The 17,362-nt window shown below is 51.2% G+C and overlaps 6 protein-coding genes across 6 annotated transcripts; 4 read left to right on the forward strand and 2 right to left on the reverse strand.

The window, feature by feature from the left end:
- Window positions 1-3,988: 3,988 nt before the first annotated feature.
- COCMIDRAFT_2774 (uncharacterized protein) lies at window positions 3,989-5,137 on the reverse strand (the record flags this gene model as incomplete). The annotated part of the gene is made up of 1 exon (XM_007686917.1): window positions 3,989-5,137. The coding sequence occupies one exon, from the start codon at window positions 5,135-5,137 to the stop codon at window positions 3,989-3,991; it is 1,149 nt and encodes a 382-aa protein (XP_007685107.1).
- Window positions 5,138-6,832: 1,695 nt separating this feature from the next.
- COCMIDRAFT_87737 (uncharacterized protein) lies at window positions 6,833-7,458 on the forward strand (the record flags this gene model as incomplete). Its single annotated transcript, XM_007686987.1, has 4 exons — window positions 6,833-6,988; window positions 7,039-7,060; window positions 7,164-7,266; window positions 7,320-7,458. Coding segments are annotated over 4 exons (420 nt in total), but the record flags the coding sequence as incomplete, so codon positions are not given.
- A 57-nt stretch (window positions 7,459-7,515) lies between these two features.
- Window positions 7,516-9,841, forward strand: COCMIDRAFT_87706 (uncharacterized protein; the record flags this gene model as incomplete). Its single annotated transcript, XM_007686988.1, has 4 exons — window positions 7,516-8,220; window positions 8,266-8,315; window positions 8,384-9,165; window positions 9,219-9,841. Coding segments are annotated over 4 exons (2,160 nt in total), but the record flags the coding sequence as incomplete, so codon positions are not given.
- A 245-nt stretch (window positions 9,842-10,086) lies between these two features.
- On the reverse strand, window positions 10,087-11,338 carry COCMIDRAFT_34206 (uncharacterized protein; the record flags this gene model as incomplete). Its single annotated transcript, XM_007686957.1, has 3 exons — window positions 10,087-10,643; window positions 10,793-11,252; window positions 11,309-11,338. The coding sequence occupies 3 exons, from the start codon at window positions 11,336-11,338 to the stop codon at window positions 10,087-10,089; spliced, it is 1,047 nt and encodes a 348-aa protein (XP_007685147.1).
- Window positions 11,339-12,361: 1,023 nt separating this feature from the next.
- On the forward strand, window positions 12,362-13,475 carry COCMIDRAFT_87762 (uncharacterized protein; the record flags this gene model as incomplete). The annotated part of the gene is made up of 3 exons (XM_007686989.1): window positions 12,362-12,782; window positions 12,836-13,317; window positions 13,371-13,475. The coding sequence occupies 3 exons, from the start codon at window positions 12,362-12,364 to the stop codon at window positions 13,473-13,475; spliced, it is 1,008 nt and encodes a 335-aa protein (XP_007685179.1).
- A 1,139-nt stretch (window positions 13,476-14,614) lies between these two features.
- COCMIDRAFT_87738 (uncharacterized protein) lies at window positions 14,615-16,508 on the forward strand (the record flags this gene model as incomplete). Its single annotated transcript, XM_007686990.1, has 5 exons — window positions 14,615-14,738; window positions 14,803-15,164; window positions 15,224-15,636; window positions 15,692-15,758; window positions 15,861-16,508. 5 exons carry the CDS (start codon window positions 14,615-14,617, stop codon window positions 16,506-16,508), a joined length of 1,614 nt encoding a protein of 537 aa, XP_007685180.1.
- Window positions 16,509-17,362: the final 854 nt, after the last annotated feature.

The following is a 17,362-nucleotide window of genomic DNA, read 5'->3' on the forward strand; positions in this document are numbered from 1 at the left end:
GAGTTGTACGCCGACGCTTGTACTCGATGAATGCTAAATTATTTCGATAACGCTTCGACAACCGACTTGTTCTCCGTGCCTCTATCGACCAATATCTTTGCGGGAACCCCCCACCTACAACAGATCTCTTCGAATACAAATCGTGCTACCGCCTCCGAGCTAGCCGTCGTAAGAGCTCTGGCCTCAGGCCATCCCGATAAATACTCGCGGGCAATAAGTAAGTAAGTCCGCCCTTGAACCTTCGGCATATAAGTAATATCGATAGTCCACCAGGACCATAGCGCCCGAGAGTACGTCATGTTCAGCTCTGCTTCTTGTCGGACTCCGCGCATCTTCTGGCAGGTAGGGCAAGGGCCAAGCTGCTTAGCTATCTGCCGATACATCCCTTCCCACCAATACCGTTAGCTAATCGCTGCGAAGGTCGTCTAAATCCCTTTATGCCCAAGCTGCTCGTGCATTTCTTAGATAAGTGCTGCCTAAAGGTCCTCCCCATCGACTACTCGTCGGACTGGCTTTGTCTTTATCGCTTTCTTGAAGAGGTATCGCTCTCGTACAAAGTATTTCGTGGCTGCTTTCGTCCAACGCCTCAATGGTTCCCCTCGAAGGTGTCTCGGCCTCTGTAGCGTGCGTAGGTATAGTGCAACTTCTTCCCACTGATCGCTGTACTCATCAAAAAGTATTCGAGGCTGACTCCCTTCTACTGCAGCGACGAAACTCTCCTCCTCATGCTTATCTAGAACCTTTTCGATAAACGGATCTAGCTCCTCCTCGTCCCTCTCCGGCGCCGTCCATCCTTCGGGTTGCGGGTATCTTGATAACGCGTCGGGGATAACGTTCTTCTTACCTGGTACGTGGATGATCTCGAAATCGTATTGGAGTATTGTGGCAAGCCATCGGTTCATAACCGATCCTGGCAGGTCTGCTAAGGATCGATTAAGCTGCGCAATAAGAACCTTCGCATCTATTTCGACTGTAAAGAAGTGGCCGTACAGGTACGTCTGAAAGGCCTTCAATGCCCAAACTAACGCCTTACACTCTAGTTTTATCGAGTGCTGCTTCGACTCTGCTTTAGACCATAATGTGCTTTCAAACCGAATCGTGTGCCGTTGGCCGTCTGCACCTACTTGCTCCAAGACAGCCCCTCCCCCGATTTGCGAGGCGTCCACGCCGACAATAAGCTGGAGTCCCGATTGATAGTCAATGGCAACTAAGGCAGGAGGGCTCGCAATCGCCTCCTTAATAATCTCCATTGCCTTTCGCTGCTCGTCTCCCCACGTCTATTCGGCATCCTTTCGTAGCAACCGAAAAAGAGGCTCTGCTTTTAACGAAAAACAAAAGATCCATTGCCGATAGTATACTGCAATTCTAACGAACTGTCGAACTTCCTTCACCGTCCTGCATTCGGGCCACGCTAAAATCTTTCCTACCTTCTCTTTCGATGGGTACCTACCTTCGCGGTCTACCTCATACCCTACGACTGCCATTCGAGCTACACCCTAGTACGATTTCTTTGCGGATACTGTGGCCTCCGCCCGAGCAATGTCCTGCAGTACTTTATCGACTTGAATTGCATATTCGAATATAAATCGACGGATTCCTAGTAGCGCTTCCTCTTGTCCATAATCTTTTCGAGGTCCTGCTACTACAATATTATCTAAGAAAGGTGCTGCCTCTAGGAAATAATTGGCAAGGATCTTCATTACCGTTCGAATAAAGACTGCGACTAAGTTAGTTGCACCTTACGGTAGTATACACTGCCGCACGAGTCCGATTAGAGTCTAGAACGCAGTAATATCGCGACTCGACGTATGCAGCGGTATTTGGTCGTATCCCGAGAAGAGGTCGAAGTAAGAATATACCGTTCTACCCGCGAAGCGCTCTAAGAACTCATCGGCTGACGGGGGGATATAGGCATCACGCTCTGTCACTGCATTATACTTTACCGCATTGTTAATTAGTCGAAAGTCGTTCGTAGTTGTTGGTTGTTTAACCTTCGGGACTAGGAAGTACGGATTGCGATACTGCCCATCGCATCTCTCAAGCGTGCCTCGATTGAGCCTCGCAGTAACCATCTCAATCACGATCGGCTCCAGCTTCTTTGGACACTGAAACCCTCTCACTTGCCACGCTTCATGTGGGATCGTTCGGATCTTGTACGGTGGCTGAACGTCGGCATGCACTGTCGACATATCTTCGAAGCTCCAAGCCAGCGCGTCTTCTCGCTGAAACATTAACTCTCGAAAGAGTTGCGCCTCGTTTAGCCATAGTTCCTCCCCCAATTTCATGTTCTGCAGCCTTGCTACGGTCAACCGAGCTCCTCTCGAAAAGAGTGCGGTTCTACTCCCAAGCACGTGATCAAAAGGCCCGATATCTGGTCCGCGAAGGGCAATCCTCGCCGCTTGGCGCTCGATCGCCCTCTGCTTCCAATCCTCGCGTCCGAGATCCATTGGCTGGTCCTGCCTCGGCGTATCGACAGGTCGTACTTTCTCCCCTACCTTCTTATACAGCGTGTTAACTTCTCCAGAAACTTTTCGCTGTACTTTCCTTAGCTATTGTAGCCATAACTCCTCAAACGATTGCCTCTCGTCGCTCGCTTCCTCCCCAGCTTTTCGATTTCCTTCTAGTTGAAAAAGATCGCACAACTCTCGTGATTTCTTAAATACCTGTAGTGGTGATAACCACTCAGGTAAAGCTTCTAGGCTATAGCATTCTGCCAAGCATGTCTCCCCAGTAGACACGCTCGCTACTCGTTTCCCTGATTGCTTGCCGAAAGAGCATTTGCTGTAGGTGCTGGATCGCACCCTACGAAGGAGATTTCCCTCCGACCGTCCATCGACTTAATATAACAAAGGGTTTAGCTAAAGGTGTCAAACTCGATTCGGAGTCGTGCCGCTGCGCACTAAGGCGTGCCAAGCAGGATTAACCGTCGGAGCTTCTTCGTGATGCGAAAGTAAATCGGCACCAGCACGCCACCAATTACAACTGGTACACTGTATGCAGTTCCAACAAAGGGATCCATACTCCCATCAGCTATAATCATCCCTTGCTAAAATTCTCTCGGGAGCGTAGTCTAATCCATCTCGGTAACGTATACGTTTAACGCTCGTGCGGTTGTCAATCGCATCACGTTTAGCTGCGAGCCGGTGTCGATAAGCGCTCGCCCCATCCCTCCTTGTAATGTAATCCAGCAGGTTGGCAGCTATCCTTTAAGCGAGTATCGCCGATGCTAAGCCTCACCTTTCATACGAGTCTCTATTGGTACTAAGGCCTGCTCCTCCGCATACCCATCGTCTTCCTTATCTAAATCGTAGTTCTAGAAATCATCAAGTTCGTTTGCTTCACTCCCTCGAAGCAACCTCGGCACGTTCTTCTAAGCAAAACTCGGGCATAGCTGATGAAGAAGGCCTCCCGTCAGAACGTCCTCGACATCTGAACCATCTTCAACGACTAGAGTTTCTCCTAAGTAGCCCTTAGAGCCCCACTAATACATTTCATGCAACGCTTCGTTCAGCTCCGAATCCTGTCGCTCGATAGAGTCAACTACCTCCATTGCTTCACCCAAGTGCTTCTCGCCATCCGAAAACTGTACTCTCTTCTCTCCTCCCTTGCTTACTACTTTCGAAAAGATCGCGGCCAGCTCAGGCATTGAGAGCAGGTCGGACTGCCGAATTCCTCGTACTTCTTGATTTAGCATCGCTTAAGCTACTGTCGCGCGAGAGCCGCGAGCGACTATCGCTGTAAGATCATCCTCCGAAGGAGTAGTCGTCGCTGCTCGTTATCGAGCGGTCTTCGACTGCGCAACCGGAATTATATCAGGGTCTTAGGATGCTGTCCAAAAGCTATCTGGCTGTATAGTGTCCTAGCTTGACTGGCCAGCGATTAGCTCTCGTTCAGCCTGCATCGCATCCTGCATATCCACAACGGCGTGGTATCGAAGTAGTTCCGGATCTTCTTGGGGTTCCTCCGGCATAGCTCTGGCCCTTGTAGCCTAACTGCCCTTCATTACGGGAATAGTAGGCTTTCGATTCGAAAGCCGCCCATCCTTCTGGTGAGCCTCTGCCGCTTTCTTCGGGGGTCGCCCTCGCTTTCTAACCACATTCACGCTTGGTTCCGCGTAGTACACCTCGCCAGCTTTTGAGACGCTCTCAAGAAATTTCGCAGCAGACCGAAGTGCAATCGTCTGCCTTGCTAAGGTGGCACCAGTCTCGCTCGCCTCTACCGTATAGCTTTCGCCACTAGGTATAGAGGGTTGTTTAACAATTAGCTTTCCTAGGCTATCAAACAACTCAGGGAGCGCTACCTGCATCGGTTTCTTCAACTGCTCATCGGAGACCTTGAATCGATCCTTAATCGACCGTAGTACCCAGTCTAGCACCTCCGTATAAAACGGCTTTAGGCTTCGACCGCCTCCTGGGAAAATGCCCCAGATATCCGTCGGATACGGCCCAAAATAGTAGATTATATTCTTCCAACCGCTCGGGCTTTCTTCAGTACGGGTATGGAACCAGCTATTCTTTCGAAGCAAAGTTAAGTGAGGGCATTTCGCAATTAGATGCGGACCTCCGCAAGCACGACACTCCGCTAGCTGATCGCCTCTGCCTGCTTCTGCACGATACGCTTGCGGATTCATCATAGGCGGGTATATCGATTGAAAGCTCCCGTCGTTTCTTTCGAGCACAGGTGGATCTTGTTTTCTTGCCCCGATAACCAGTTGCTTATAAGCCTCTATATAGTTTTCAGGTTTTTCTAGTATCTTCCGTATCGCCCGCGAGTGCTTCGAAATATGCTTAAACTGTTTAATACTTAGCGTTAGTCCGCTAAATTTTTTGATTAAGCTTGCGACCGCTGGATCAACCTTCGGAGTAGCAATTTTCAACTGCTGCTCTGGCCTTTGAACTTCTTCTGGCGTAGTCTTCGGCTGGTACGCTTGAGCGTACTCCTCTACATGAACCTCCTCTTCAAGCGTCTCTGCATCTTTTCGAGCTTGTACTATACTTACCGACGAGTAGTCAGTAATCATCGCATTTAGGTTTTCCTCTTGCTTATGCTGCTCTTGGACAAACTCATAAATTTTTGATAACTTGAAGCTCGCAAGATTATCAAACCTCGGACGATCCTCCTTTAGTATTAGGTGCATCACTTTCTCTATATCTTCTCGAGCGAGACCCCGAAAGAATAACGCTCCCTTCTCCTGGGTAGTGACCTGGTTTCGGCTTTCAGCCGCTGTGAAGTAGGTCACAAAGTTCTGATAGTACTCCGAAATCCTCACGGCTGGCTGTCGCCGGTGGACCTCACTGACGTAGTTCTCGATAAAGGCTCGAGTGCCTCTCTTCCTATTTTCATCCTAACTCGAGTAGAGGCTCTTCAGCTCCGCTTAATAATCAGCCCATGATACTTCTGGATCTAAGTAGCTAGGAAGCTTTCGGATAAAAGCTTTGTAGCGCTGTTCATAAAAGTACGGTAGCTGTCTCTTTCGAACGTCTTCTGGCTATAATACCCAATCACATTAGAAGTTGTATTCTTCGAGAAAGTCGGTAATATTCCGCCCATTAAACCTTGGTGCGTTGGCATCTATAGGCTCAAACCTTCCTTGGTATCCCATCAGAGTACTCATTATAGAGCTCTCTAATAGGCCTTCGTGACTATTTCCTCTCCGCTCTTCTTCGAGCTGCATTCGCTTTGCTCTCTTTTTGATCCAAGCTCGACCCTTAATCGATCTTAGCTCCGGTGCGCCCTCGGGGGTACTACACCGCTTTCTTCTTAGAGTCTCCGCGTTCGAACCTCGTTCTCCGCTGAATCTCTTTCTGTTACTGAATGATTTTGACCCTCTCCTTTAACGACTCGCTTTCGAGCTGCTGAACCTTCCGATCTTTCTTTAACTTCTTCTCTTTTCCCGATAGACCGTCACTACCCCCTGGTTAGGTCACCAAAAATGTGGCACGATACGTGATCGAGCTCAAAAGATCAGAGGGGCGACCCGCAATCGAGTAGAAGTAAGCTGAATTTTGATCAGTATAAAGGATTGATTGGAGAAGGGTGCCTATCTACCTACGAAAGAAAATCGTAATATATACCGTGAACTAGTCACGTGATACTACACCACAATACCTCCTCTCTGAGGACCTGGCTTGTCGTATCCCTTGGAGGTTTAGAAATTGTCCACGGACTAAAAGAGATGATATAAGAGCCACTCCGTCGGATCTGTTATGATCTGCTGCACGTTCACGGGGCGCTAAGATGAAGTATTAGCGGGAGTTGAACAAGCGGGTGCTCTAGCAGACGGGAGCAAGAGCATTGGGGTCTATTATACTTGGCCATGTTGCAGCCCTAGACGGTGGGGGTAGCCATAGGGGGTGTATCAGCGCCCAAAGCCTCGTTGAGTTTTAAATGAGGTACATGTGGGACTCGCATCAAAAGCAATTCAAGAACAGTAATATAGGCAAGTCTATTGGCTGGAATAATCTTCGAGTAAATCTAGATGCACGAAAAGCATACCACAATCGGTTGTATCACATCTAGGTGCCCCGCGTACCTTGATGTGGCTTCACTTGCTGCCGACACGTGACATTGCTAATCTGCTCGTGATTGGCTACGGTACGACTGCCCTAACCAATCATAGCGCTTCGTATCTCCAAATCCTCTCCTTCCATACCCAGTATTATTTGGACCAAATGCATGTATGCTTGATGATTTCGCAGCTGGACCTGCCCGTTGCTACAGACACGCACTCTACCTTAGCTTCCTACCTCCTCAGACCCAGCATCAACTGAGCCTGCCCAGCGACATGCTGCCATCTCTCCTCCAGTAGCGCTCCATCCAAGCCCTTAAACCTATGGACAACACGCAGCAACACTATCCGCCTGAGCACTTGAGCTCCTGGTCAAGGCCAGATGCAAAGGTGGCCATTCCACGACTACAAAACATCAACTACCACTTGCCTGCTACAGCGCGACCTCAGCGTCCCCGGACCGACGTAGTGAGCAAAGCCGTGAGTCCTGACATCCCGATAATTATTGGACCGGAGCTGACAGCCGGTAGTGTACGCAGTGCCGTAAGCGAAGTGGGCCTCTCTTCCAGCTCAACCTTTGCTTTTCCGCTGCTTCTTTGCTATGACTGAGTGGCCGACGTTGTCTTGGAAGGTAGAGCATGCTGACCACAGTCAGAAATCAAATGTTCCGGTGACCGGCCGCGCTGTACCAACTGCCAGCGCCAGGGGAAGGACCATGCGTGCCACTATGAACAGGAGCGCAAAGACCGCCTCCGAGGGTGCGTAGAGTCCATGCCGCTGGCTCCGCGGTTTCTGCTGACACAGGAGAAAGCGCGTTACGCAAGGTGCAGATTCTGACAGAGCTCTTGAACGATGTTAGTAGCCAACTGGATGAGAAAGGCAAGAATAAAATCCAAGAAGTACTGGCGTCTTTTGAAGACGACACACCTCTTCCCCAAACCCCCTCGGTACCCTCTGTGTCACACTCCAAGCGCCAGAGACAAACCTCTTATTTCGATGACGACGCCGTAAGCTCCACCTCTGCAGATGTCGGTGAGGCGCTTGCTTCGGCCTCGGTTGGGTCAAATGAGGACCTGGACTTTGCTCAGGAGGATCTTTTGCGTGTTAATCAGGCGGAAAGTGCAGGTTTCATGGGCCGTAACTCACAAGCCCAGTGGCTGCGTGCACTCGAGTCCAAGGTGGAGCAACCTGAAGGTGAACCTTCCTTTTCAGACTACGGGCCACCTGGAGCCAGTACAGAAGCCTTCAACCGGCGTGCCGAAGCACTCCACGGGCGTCAACAGAAGAGCGGCCATACGCAGGCCAACGCAAACTCTGCAACCAACTACTACTTTTACCTCGACAAGATCAATATCGATATCGAAATCGGTGATCCCAACGTTGTACCCTCCACTAGTATAGCACAGAGTTTGCTCGGCTACTACAAGCATGCAGTGCATAGCCCATTCAAGCTTGTTGACGATGAATTCGAGCAACAACTAGAAGTCTATCTCAACGAGAAGGATGCAAGAGTTATGGCAAAAGTGTGCCCCAAGTGGAAAGCTGTCATGAACCTTGTGTTCGCCATCGGTGCGCGGTACTCGTATCTAATTGACGCTGAGTGGCGGGCGGACGATCGCGACCATCTGGTCTACATGTGGAGAGCGATCCATCTCTTACAGCTACAAAACATGAGGGCTCTCGTTTCGCACCCGGAGCAGCGACTGATACAGGTGAGCATGGCAAACTACTAAATACACCCTTCTGATAAGGTACAGGCGATCGGACTTCTTGCACTATACTACCTCACAATCGGCCACGTTAGCAGGTACGTTCGAAACCACGGCGAAATATTCCAGAGCTGGAGACAAAAACAGTTGCTGAGACGGTGCTCAGAGCCTGGTTCATGATCGGTATGGCTATCCGACATGCGCAGGCTGCAGGTCTGCACCTTAGATATGAGAATCCTTCTATACCCAACGACCGGAGAAACTCATTGGCTGAGCTGTGGTGGGCCCTCAACTCTGTCGAATGCGTTCTTACTGCAATATTGGGTCGCCCCCGGGCAATATCTGCCAACGACTGCACAGTACCCCCACCGGGTACAGTCAGGACCGAGACGGAATCGAAGTCGCGCGAAGCCACAACAGGCAATATTTCTACCACTGCTTCGGTATATAGCCACGGGTCTGGCTCCTCTACTGGAGAGAAGAGCGCTGTACACAATTTGAACAACTTTGCTGCAGCTTATGTCAGGCTCGACATTCTCATGGACAAGATCCTCGCTGGACTATATTCGCCACGAAAGTCTGTCAGGTCATGGAAGGGTGCACAGAGCATGATTACCTCGCTCTCTGAAGAGCTGGAAACTTGGGCTTTGCAATCGCTGCCACAGGGAGCGTCTGCTGCTGCCGCCGCCACTGTTGATCACAGTTTAGATCGCGAGCGCTTACTCCTCTATCTCTACTACTACAACGCCAAGATCTGCATCACTCGGCCATGCGTTTGCAAAATGGATGAGCGGATAAAAGGACAGAGCGAAGAGTCTTTGTGCTTCAACCAAAGGACAGCAGAAGCCTGTATCGGAGCAGCCCTTGACATCGCAGCACTGTTGCCTGATGTCCCGAACCGTTCTTGGTATTATGCAAACGGTCCTTGGTGGTGCGCCACACATATGAGTAAGCATCCTTGGTATGGCCACGTGAACTGTCAGGCTAACTATGCGATACAGTCATGCAAGCCCTCACCCCGCTTTTGATCGAGCTTTCATTGGACTGCGTCCATTTGACCGTCGACAAGTCTCACGTGACATCTTGTGTCGAAAAGCTTATAGCGTGGCTTCACTCGATGAAGACGGTTGACGCGGTTAGCGAGAGCGCATACAATGTTGTCACCAAGGTGCTCAGCAGACAACGATCAGAAGACGCTGCCAAGAAACAGATGCCCCATCCGGAGCATACTCAAGCACTTGGCCGCCAAGAATATGGGCCATTACAGCAACAGCCTGGCTCGCAACACTCTTATCAACTAACAAGTCACCCGCATCCGCTACAGCACATGGAACATGCGTGGCCGGGACCTGACGAGTTGAATAGTATGCCTTACTTTCCACAGCCTAGTGCCGGGAGATTCTACCAGAGTAACGCGCCCAGCTCTGAATATCTGACTAGTTCAAACACCGGCATGCACGAGTTTGGTCAGCCGCAGATGAGTTTGTTTTATGCGAATCCTTATACGGCTACGATGGATCAATGGGATTGGGACTCGATGGCAGTGGAGGATACAGGCCACGGACACGGACAGGGTATGCACCAGTACCAAGGTCAGAATTTTGGTAGTGGACCGTCTCAGTAATTCTGGGGCATGGAAATGGAAGGGGATAGTTTTTAATTGCTGTGGGTATTTTCGGAAGTTATTGGTATTCACTTGTGTGAGCGTATGGGGCGGACGTCTTTAGCATGGAATAAAATATTATTGCCGACCAAAAAAAATAAGTTACAATGGACGAATCTATCCATCACTGCATTGCATGACTCCTCCCTCCGATCAGTAGCCTAGAAGGAGATATAATGACCTCCCAAAGAAATTCTTTGGATTCCCTAAACTTCACAAGCTTCCACTCTGAACATACCGTCAACAATAGCGCAGTCCCTTCCATACCGACTAATCGCATCCCTAACCGCATCCCTCACATCCATCATCTCAACACCCATAACCTCATTCTCAACTAAGTCGCTAAACGACTTTTCTCCACCCACCTCCTCCTCGTAAAACTGATTACAAACCGCCAACCCCTTCATCGCTTGCGCAATCCCCTCTCCCCCAGGCTCACCCCTCTCGTACCTCCCCAAAACCATCATTGCGTTCCGAAAAATCCTCTCAACATCCACCTCCTCCACCTCAAACTTCGTGCCCAGCTCTTCTTCCAACACACGCAGCAACCCATGCTGTGTAAGACACGAGGGCTCACCAGGTCGCGCTACAAACGGACAGATATGAATGGCGCGGTTCATAACTGGCTCTGGGTTGCGCAGCATGTGTACAGCTGCGCGGGCGAGAACGGGTAGGGGAGTCCAGTATAGCGGGACGTTACCCGTGCCGTAAATACGGGCGTGAGATGTAGGTAGGGAGAAGCCCGCGGGACCTTTTGTAAGCCCTGGTAAGGTATCAGTATCAACAATCCCCCTCCTTTCCAAAATAAGCCCTTTTCCCACCCCCCACCCCATAAGTTTTTCCACACATGATTTTCCTCTCCAAAACAAGATAACAGCAAATGAACAAGATGGAAAAAAGAGACAAACATACACATATCCATAAAAGCCCCCCCATTCAACCCAATCCACCCCATCCTCCCTTCCCTCCCCATCTCCTCCAACTCCCTCCGTATCCTCGCTTTCGCTCCTACAAATCTCTCCGGGAGCCGCGTATACCGCGGACTGCCCACATCCCCCACAAACTCATTCGCAAAGAACAACTTCACACCCGCTGCCAGCGCAGCATCGATGATAAGGCGGTACGGGGCATACTGAGTTGCGCTGCCGGTGATGCAGTTTACGATTGCGTCTTGACCTGAAAAGGCGGCGAGGAGGGAGGAGGGAGAAGTGTAGTCGGCGTGTTTGTGGAGGAGGGTTGTAGTGCTGGTGGAGGGGGGTGGGGGAGGGGTGTAGGAGGAGGTTGGGCGGGTGATGAGCGTTATGGTTTTGAAAGGGGAAGGGGAGTGTTGGAGGATTTCGTTGAGGATTGCGGTGCCGAGGGGGCCTCCGGGCTGTGGAGTGGGTGAGTTAGATGGGGGAAGGGGTGGAGGAGGAGGGTGGGGCGTACGCCGAGGATCGCGATGGTTTTGAGTTCCATTTTTTTGGATTTGGAATTTGTAATGATGGGGGTTAGTAGGAGTGGTGGTTGGTAGTGGACTTGGTCAATGTGAAATATAATTGTTTACGAGTCTGGGAGTGAATCATACGATGAAGTCGATATGTACAGTTTTGTATTCTCTTCTAAATCCAGATGAACAACTGTCAAATATCTCTCATGAACCACATACTTATAGTATCGCGCCTGTTTCTCACTATATTCAATCTCAAAGCCAGGCTTCGCTAGGCAGCTCATGTCCATTGCTGCCTTGTTGCCTAGCCTTAGAGCCGCCATGTAAGAAAGCGGGAGGATTGACACCGGAAATAGGCGATTCGCCTCGGCTCCGATGGCGAGGTTAGACCGGGCGCCCGATGAGGTAATATACGACACGCTTGTTCTGATCGGGTGTCGTGCATTGGCTGGCTGGACAGCGTGTTCACGTGTCGTGTTTCGGCATTTGAATTTGAGGTCAAACGCCGATGACGTTGGTCCACACTTGGATCTTGTACCTGGCAACTGGCGAGCTGTCGCATGATATCTATGAAATGGCGTATTAAAATTGATTCCAAGCGTGGTAAAATAGCCAAGATGGAAATTTGCAAGGTCTTTGACCTGTACATGTATTGTACGGAGTATGCAATCACCATGACGATGGTGGGGCTGCCAAAGAGCATGGCGGGGTATCAGCACCAGAAACTCAATGTTTGTCGCAAAATACCCTTGACAACAAGCAATGACAATGAGATAGTAAACTCACATGCTATTATCAAGATGAGTGAATTACTACAGTCCATATCTGTATGGTGGAAGTCTCGGTCCGAGATGGACCGGTAAGAAGAGCTCCGTTGACGGAGCAGGGCGGTGCAATAAAGAGGATGCAATTGCCGCTTTGCCAGAGTTGACATTTGCCATTTTCCCGCCTCCTTCTCTCCTCCATTCTGTTCTTTCCGAATAAGCTTCAAACTCTGCCTTTGTCTTGGTCTCATTGCTTTATACCCACGCACACACATACATACGTACACCATGTCTCAACGAGCGGCGCTATTGATTGGCAAGCTGTCACATGCGCAGAAAGAGTGGCAGCAGTGTGCTGAGGTCGCATCCAAGCTATACGAGTACCCCGATGGTAACCGCGAAGACTTCATTTCCAAGTGCAAGAGCGGCGAGTTCGATGGGGTTTACGCTCTCTACAGGAGTAACGACTCAAACCCGATTACTGGAGATTTCAATGCTGAGCTGCTCGATGCACTGCCAAAGAGCCTAAAGTACGTGTGCCATAACGGCGCAGGATACAACAACATCGATGTTGCGGGATGCACAAAGAGGGGTATTTCGGTGTCGAGTACACCAATTGCAGTCAACGACGCGACTGCTGACGTCGCCATCTGGCTCATGCTCGGCGCCCTACGAAACATTAAGCAATCATACATGGCAGTCAACAGTGGTGGGTAGCAGCTCTTCAACGTTGGTGAACATTGTGCTGACAATTTGAAATAGGAAAGTGGCGTGGCAACTTTTCCCTCGGACACGACCCCAAGAACAAGACGCTAGGTATCTTGGGTATGGGCGGCATTGGTTCGGCTGTCGCACACCGCGCAAAGGCCTTTGGCATGAAGATACAATACCACAACCGTCGCCAGCTGCCTGCTAGCGAAGAGAACGGCGCCAAGTACGTTAGCTTTGAGGAGCTGCTTCAGACGTCGGACGTGCTGAGCTTGAACTTGGCTCTCAACCCTTCAACTACACACATTATCGGCAAGGACCAGTTCAATCAGATGAAGGATGGTGTGGTTATTGTAAACACAGCACGAGGTGCGTTGATTGACGAAGCGGCGTTGGTGGATGCGCTCAAGAGCGGCAAGGTATGGACTGTGGGACTAGATGTGTTTGAGGAGGAGCCAAAGATCCATCCCGGGCTGTTGGAGTGCGAGAATGCCGTACTGCTGCCTCACGTTGGCACGGCGACGTTTGAAACTCAGGTATGTCATCTGACAAAGAAAAAAAAATAAGGAAGAAGCTAACATGGTTGCAGCGTGAAATGGAGATCTTGGTCCTGGACAACCTCAAGTCAGCCATTACGAGCGATAAGTTATTGACGCAGGTACCGGAGCAGAAGACGGAGAAGGCAAACATCTAGATGATAGAGGAGATTGGATGGGTCTAGGCCTGATAGCGTAGATGCACTGCATAGACTAATTGATGAACCATGATAAACTCCAATACTGTGATCTCTTCCTTTCTGGGTGTCATGCAGGAGTGGTGCAGGTCGTATGAGTGAGATGCAAGATTGAGCACGTCGGCAATCAACATCATGATTCATATGTTGATGCGGAGAGTCAAGAATTGCGGAGTCAAAACGTGGGATCCGGGGTCGGTCTTTGAGCGGGCATGGCGAGCGACTTGGCGAGGCGAGCGCGTTTCTCAGGTGTGACTTGTTGGCATCGGTGTTTGATCAAGAAGTATGGCGATTGAGCATCGCGAGAAGGATGCAACTCTTCATGTTCCACGACTTTGATGCTGTGCATTCACATGTGAATAATCGAGGCAAAAAAGAGGCTGAGATCTGTCAGACGGGTGTGCGAACAGGGCCCCTCCACTTGCCGGTACCGAGCCAGAGGTTGGATGTAACCTGCAGATGCACCGCCGGACAGAGGCCGTCTCTACACCGCCCACGCCGCTTTGGTTCCTTGCCACGAGCTTGACATGATGTCTGGTACCTTTGCGCAACACCGCTGGTACCCGGACCAGCATACTGATACCTACACATATCCGAGAATAACTGCTCTCTTTCGGATATATGTGTGTGACAAGCCAGCGGCATTTGAACAAAGCAGATGGATATGCCCGTCCCCGAAGTTGCCGACCCCACTGGGGGCAGCTCAGGCCAAGAGAGAAATTTGGGGCCCCGCTTAGGCGTCAAGGCAACACATAGACTTTTGAAGGTGGAGTCCCCACGAATCTCGCATGGCTGGTCGCCCCCCCGCGCGTGTCAAAAGACGTCACATGTGCCGCCTTTTGTGCCGACAGGCACACGGCGCCAATTGAGCCCTTTGCGACGGGTTTTGCTCGTACGTCTTTCTGGGGGAGTAGGCATGCCTAGTGGAGACGTTGGGAATTGGATGGGGTTGGGGGGTTTGTTATTTAAATGGAGAGAGACCACCCACCCTGGTCTTTATCATCGTAAACGCCTTGCACGTTTCTTCTTTCTTCTTATTTTCATACTGCCGCGTGTGTCGCTGACGGCGATATATTGGACGGGTAACGGGAAAAGGAACCATGGCGATGCTTAATCTGGGTGAGGTCTGGGCGGACATCAAGTTGTACCGCCGAGCCTACTTGCTTACTGCTGTGGCCTCATTCGGCGGCATGCTGTTTGGCTGGGACACTGGCTTGATCGGAGGTACGCGACTTGTGTAATAATCGACGTTGGTTTTGTTTATGCTAACCTCACGCGATGCGCGCAGGTGTCTTGACCATGGACTCGTTCCAGAATTCCTTCAACCTGCACAAGGGCAGCCCCGACTTTGCCAATCTACAGGGCAACATTGTGTCTGTACTGCAAGCAGGCTGCTTTTTCGGCGCATTGGCGAGTTTCTACATCTCGGATACCTTTGGCAGGAAATGGGCGCTTATCATCGCCGACATCATCTTCATTGTCGGATCCTTGATCCAGACGCTGTGTGGGCTTGGCACGTCGAATCTTGCCCAGCTATACGTCGGACGCGTGATTGGTGGATTTGGAGTTGGCTTGATCTCTGCCGTCGTACCTACCTACATTGGAGAAAATGCCCCTCGAGCGATTCGAGGCCGTTGCATTGGCTGCATGGTATGCTTGCTTGCGTCAAACTTGATGGTTGGGTGTGGTGGACTGACAAAAAACAATAGCAACTTTTCAACGTCACGGGCATCTGTTTGTCCTTTTTTGTCAACTACGGCATCGCTCTACACATCACCAGCCCTACTGATCCCACCAAATGGCGGGTACCATTTGCGCTGCAAATGCTGCCTGGAGCCATTCTGCTTGCGGGCATTGTTTTCATGAACGAGTCGCCCCGCTGGCTGGTGGAAAAGAACAGGATTCATGAGGCCGCTGAGGCGCTGGCTACAGTGCGCGGCAAGAGGGTCGACGATCCCGAGGTTATTGAGGAACTGGATGAGATTATCGCAGACTTCAACGGACACGAGAAGATGCCCTTGCTTGCCCAGATCAAGGCGTCCTGCTCCGGCAAAAAAATGTTCTACCGGTCGTCATTTGTTGTCATTCTGATGTTCTGGCAGCAGTGGACTGGCACAAACTCGTATGGCTCTGATACCTATTCGATTAGATGCAGGAATGCGGCTGACCTTGGTTAGGATCAACTATTACGCCCCGCAGATCTTCCAGCAGATTGGTCTTACCGGTAAATCATCGGGCTTATTTGTAAGTGCGAATGGTGGCTTGTTGCATGTACATACGTACATACATACATATATGTATGTAGTGACGGGGAGTTGAAACGGTGCTAACGGTGTGACTATATAGGCGACTGGTATCTACGGCATTGTCAAGATTGTGGTAACGGCCATTGGGCTAATGGCGTTTACCGAGCAGCTCGGACGCAAATGGTCTCTGATCATCGGCTCCCTCGGGCAAGCGTTTGCCATGTTCTACATCGGGGTCAACCAAGCGGTGCACCCACCATCGGGCGACCTAGACGGCAACGCAATATTTGCCATTGTGTGCGTATACCTGTTTGTTGTCTTCTACTCGTTTGGCTGGGGACCCATTCCTTTTGTGCTTGCGTCTGAGTGCAGTCCGAACCAGGTACGGTCGCTGCTCATGGCGGCCTCGCTCATGACTCAGTGGCTGTTCAACTTTGTGATTGCAAAGATTACGCCATTGATGCTGGACAACATTACGTACGGAACATTCCTTTTGTTTGGCTCGCTGTGCATTGTCATGGGGGTGTGGACGGTGCTGTGTGTTCCTGAGACCAAGGGAGTGCGGCTCGAGTCCATTGGCGAGCTGTTCGAGGGCAACATCATCAGAGGGTGTATCCAGGACACGATTCCCAGTAAAGCACGGGCGACACGACTGAGGGACCATCATGCGACGGCGGACGAGCGAGATTCGATTAGAAGCGGTAAGGCAGGCAAGGCAGGGCGCGTGGAGCAGATCGAAGACGCTTAGGGCAGGGTAGCCGGGCAAAGGCGATGGCAAAAAAGCACACGAGGGGCGGCGTCGAGTGCTTACGTCGCAGCGCATGTGGCGGATTAGTCTGTAGACATGTGTAAGATGGTCTACCAGTAGCTACAATGAAACGGCCAAGTGATGAGGTTATAGTGGCACCATTGCACATCTTGGCCCGTTGCGACGAGCAGTGTAAAGTGATCGATGACAGGCAGGGATGGGGACAACGTGTCCGTACAGTGAAGATCGTGAACCGAACAGGCGTTGAGTCGGGCCGCATCTGGCAACGACGAGCAGACGGGCATGCGGCAGACGACGAGCCGGTCACGAGGCAGGATGGGCAGTCCTTGCGGATGAGGCTGGGGGGGGGGTATGGGTACAAGGGCCATGGATGCCCTAAGAGAGCCCGAGGGGGGGCGGTTGGGCGTGGGTGGGCGGACCACGGATTGGATGACAAACGCAGATTGGGGTACCTGTAACGTCGGCGATGCAAACGAGGCGAGGGTCAGGACACAGGTGCAGACCGGCGGTGGGAAAACTGGAGCAGAGGCAAAATGAAGCGTGCCGTGTGCAGTGTGCAGTGCGCAGCAGACGCAGCAGACGCAGAGGAGCAGCGGACAGCCTTGGAGAGGAGTGGAGCCTTGCAGTGGTAGCGGCGGTGGTTAGGCGTGTGCGTGGGAACAGGAATGGCATGCAACGGGCAGCTCCATACATAGCAATAGCAATAGCAGACCCAGACTGCAGAGGCAAAAAAGAAAAAAAACCCGTGCCCGCTGCAGCAGCGGCGGACTGTGAGTGGCGGGGCTCGAAGGCTGACAGGGCCCGGGACACGGAATACCCAAGGGTTCCTAGGG

This window comes from Bipolaris oryzae (genome assembly GCF_000523455.1).
Source record: "Bipolaris oryzae ATCC 44560 unplaced genomic scaffold scaffold_24, whole genome shotgun sequence".
Classification (NCBI taxonomy): Eukaryota; Fungi; Ascomycota; class Dothideomycetes; order Pleosporales; family Pleosporaceae; genus Bipolaris; species Bipolaris oryzae.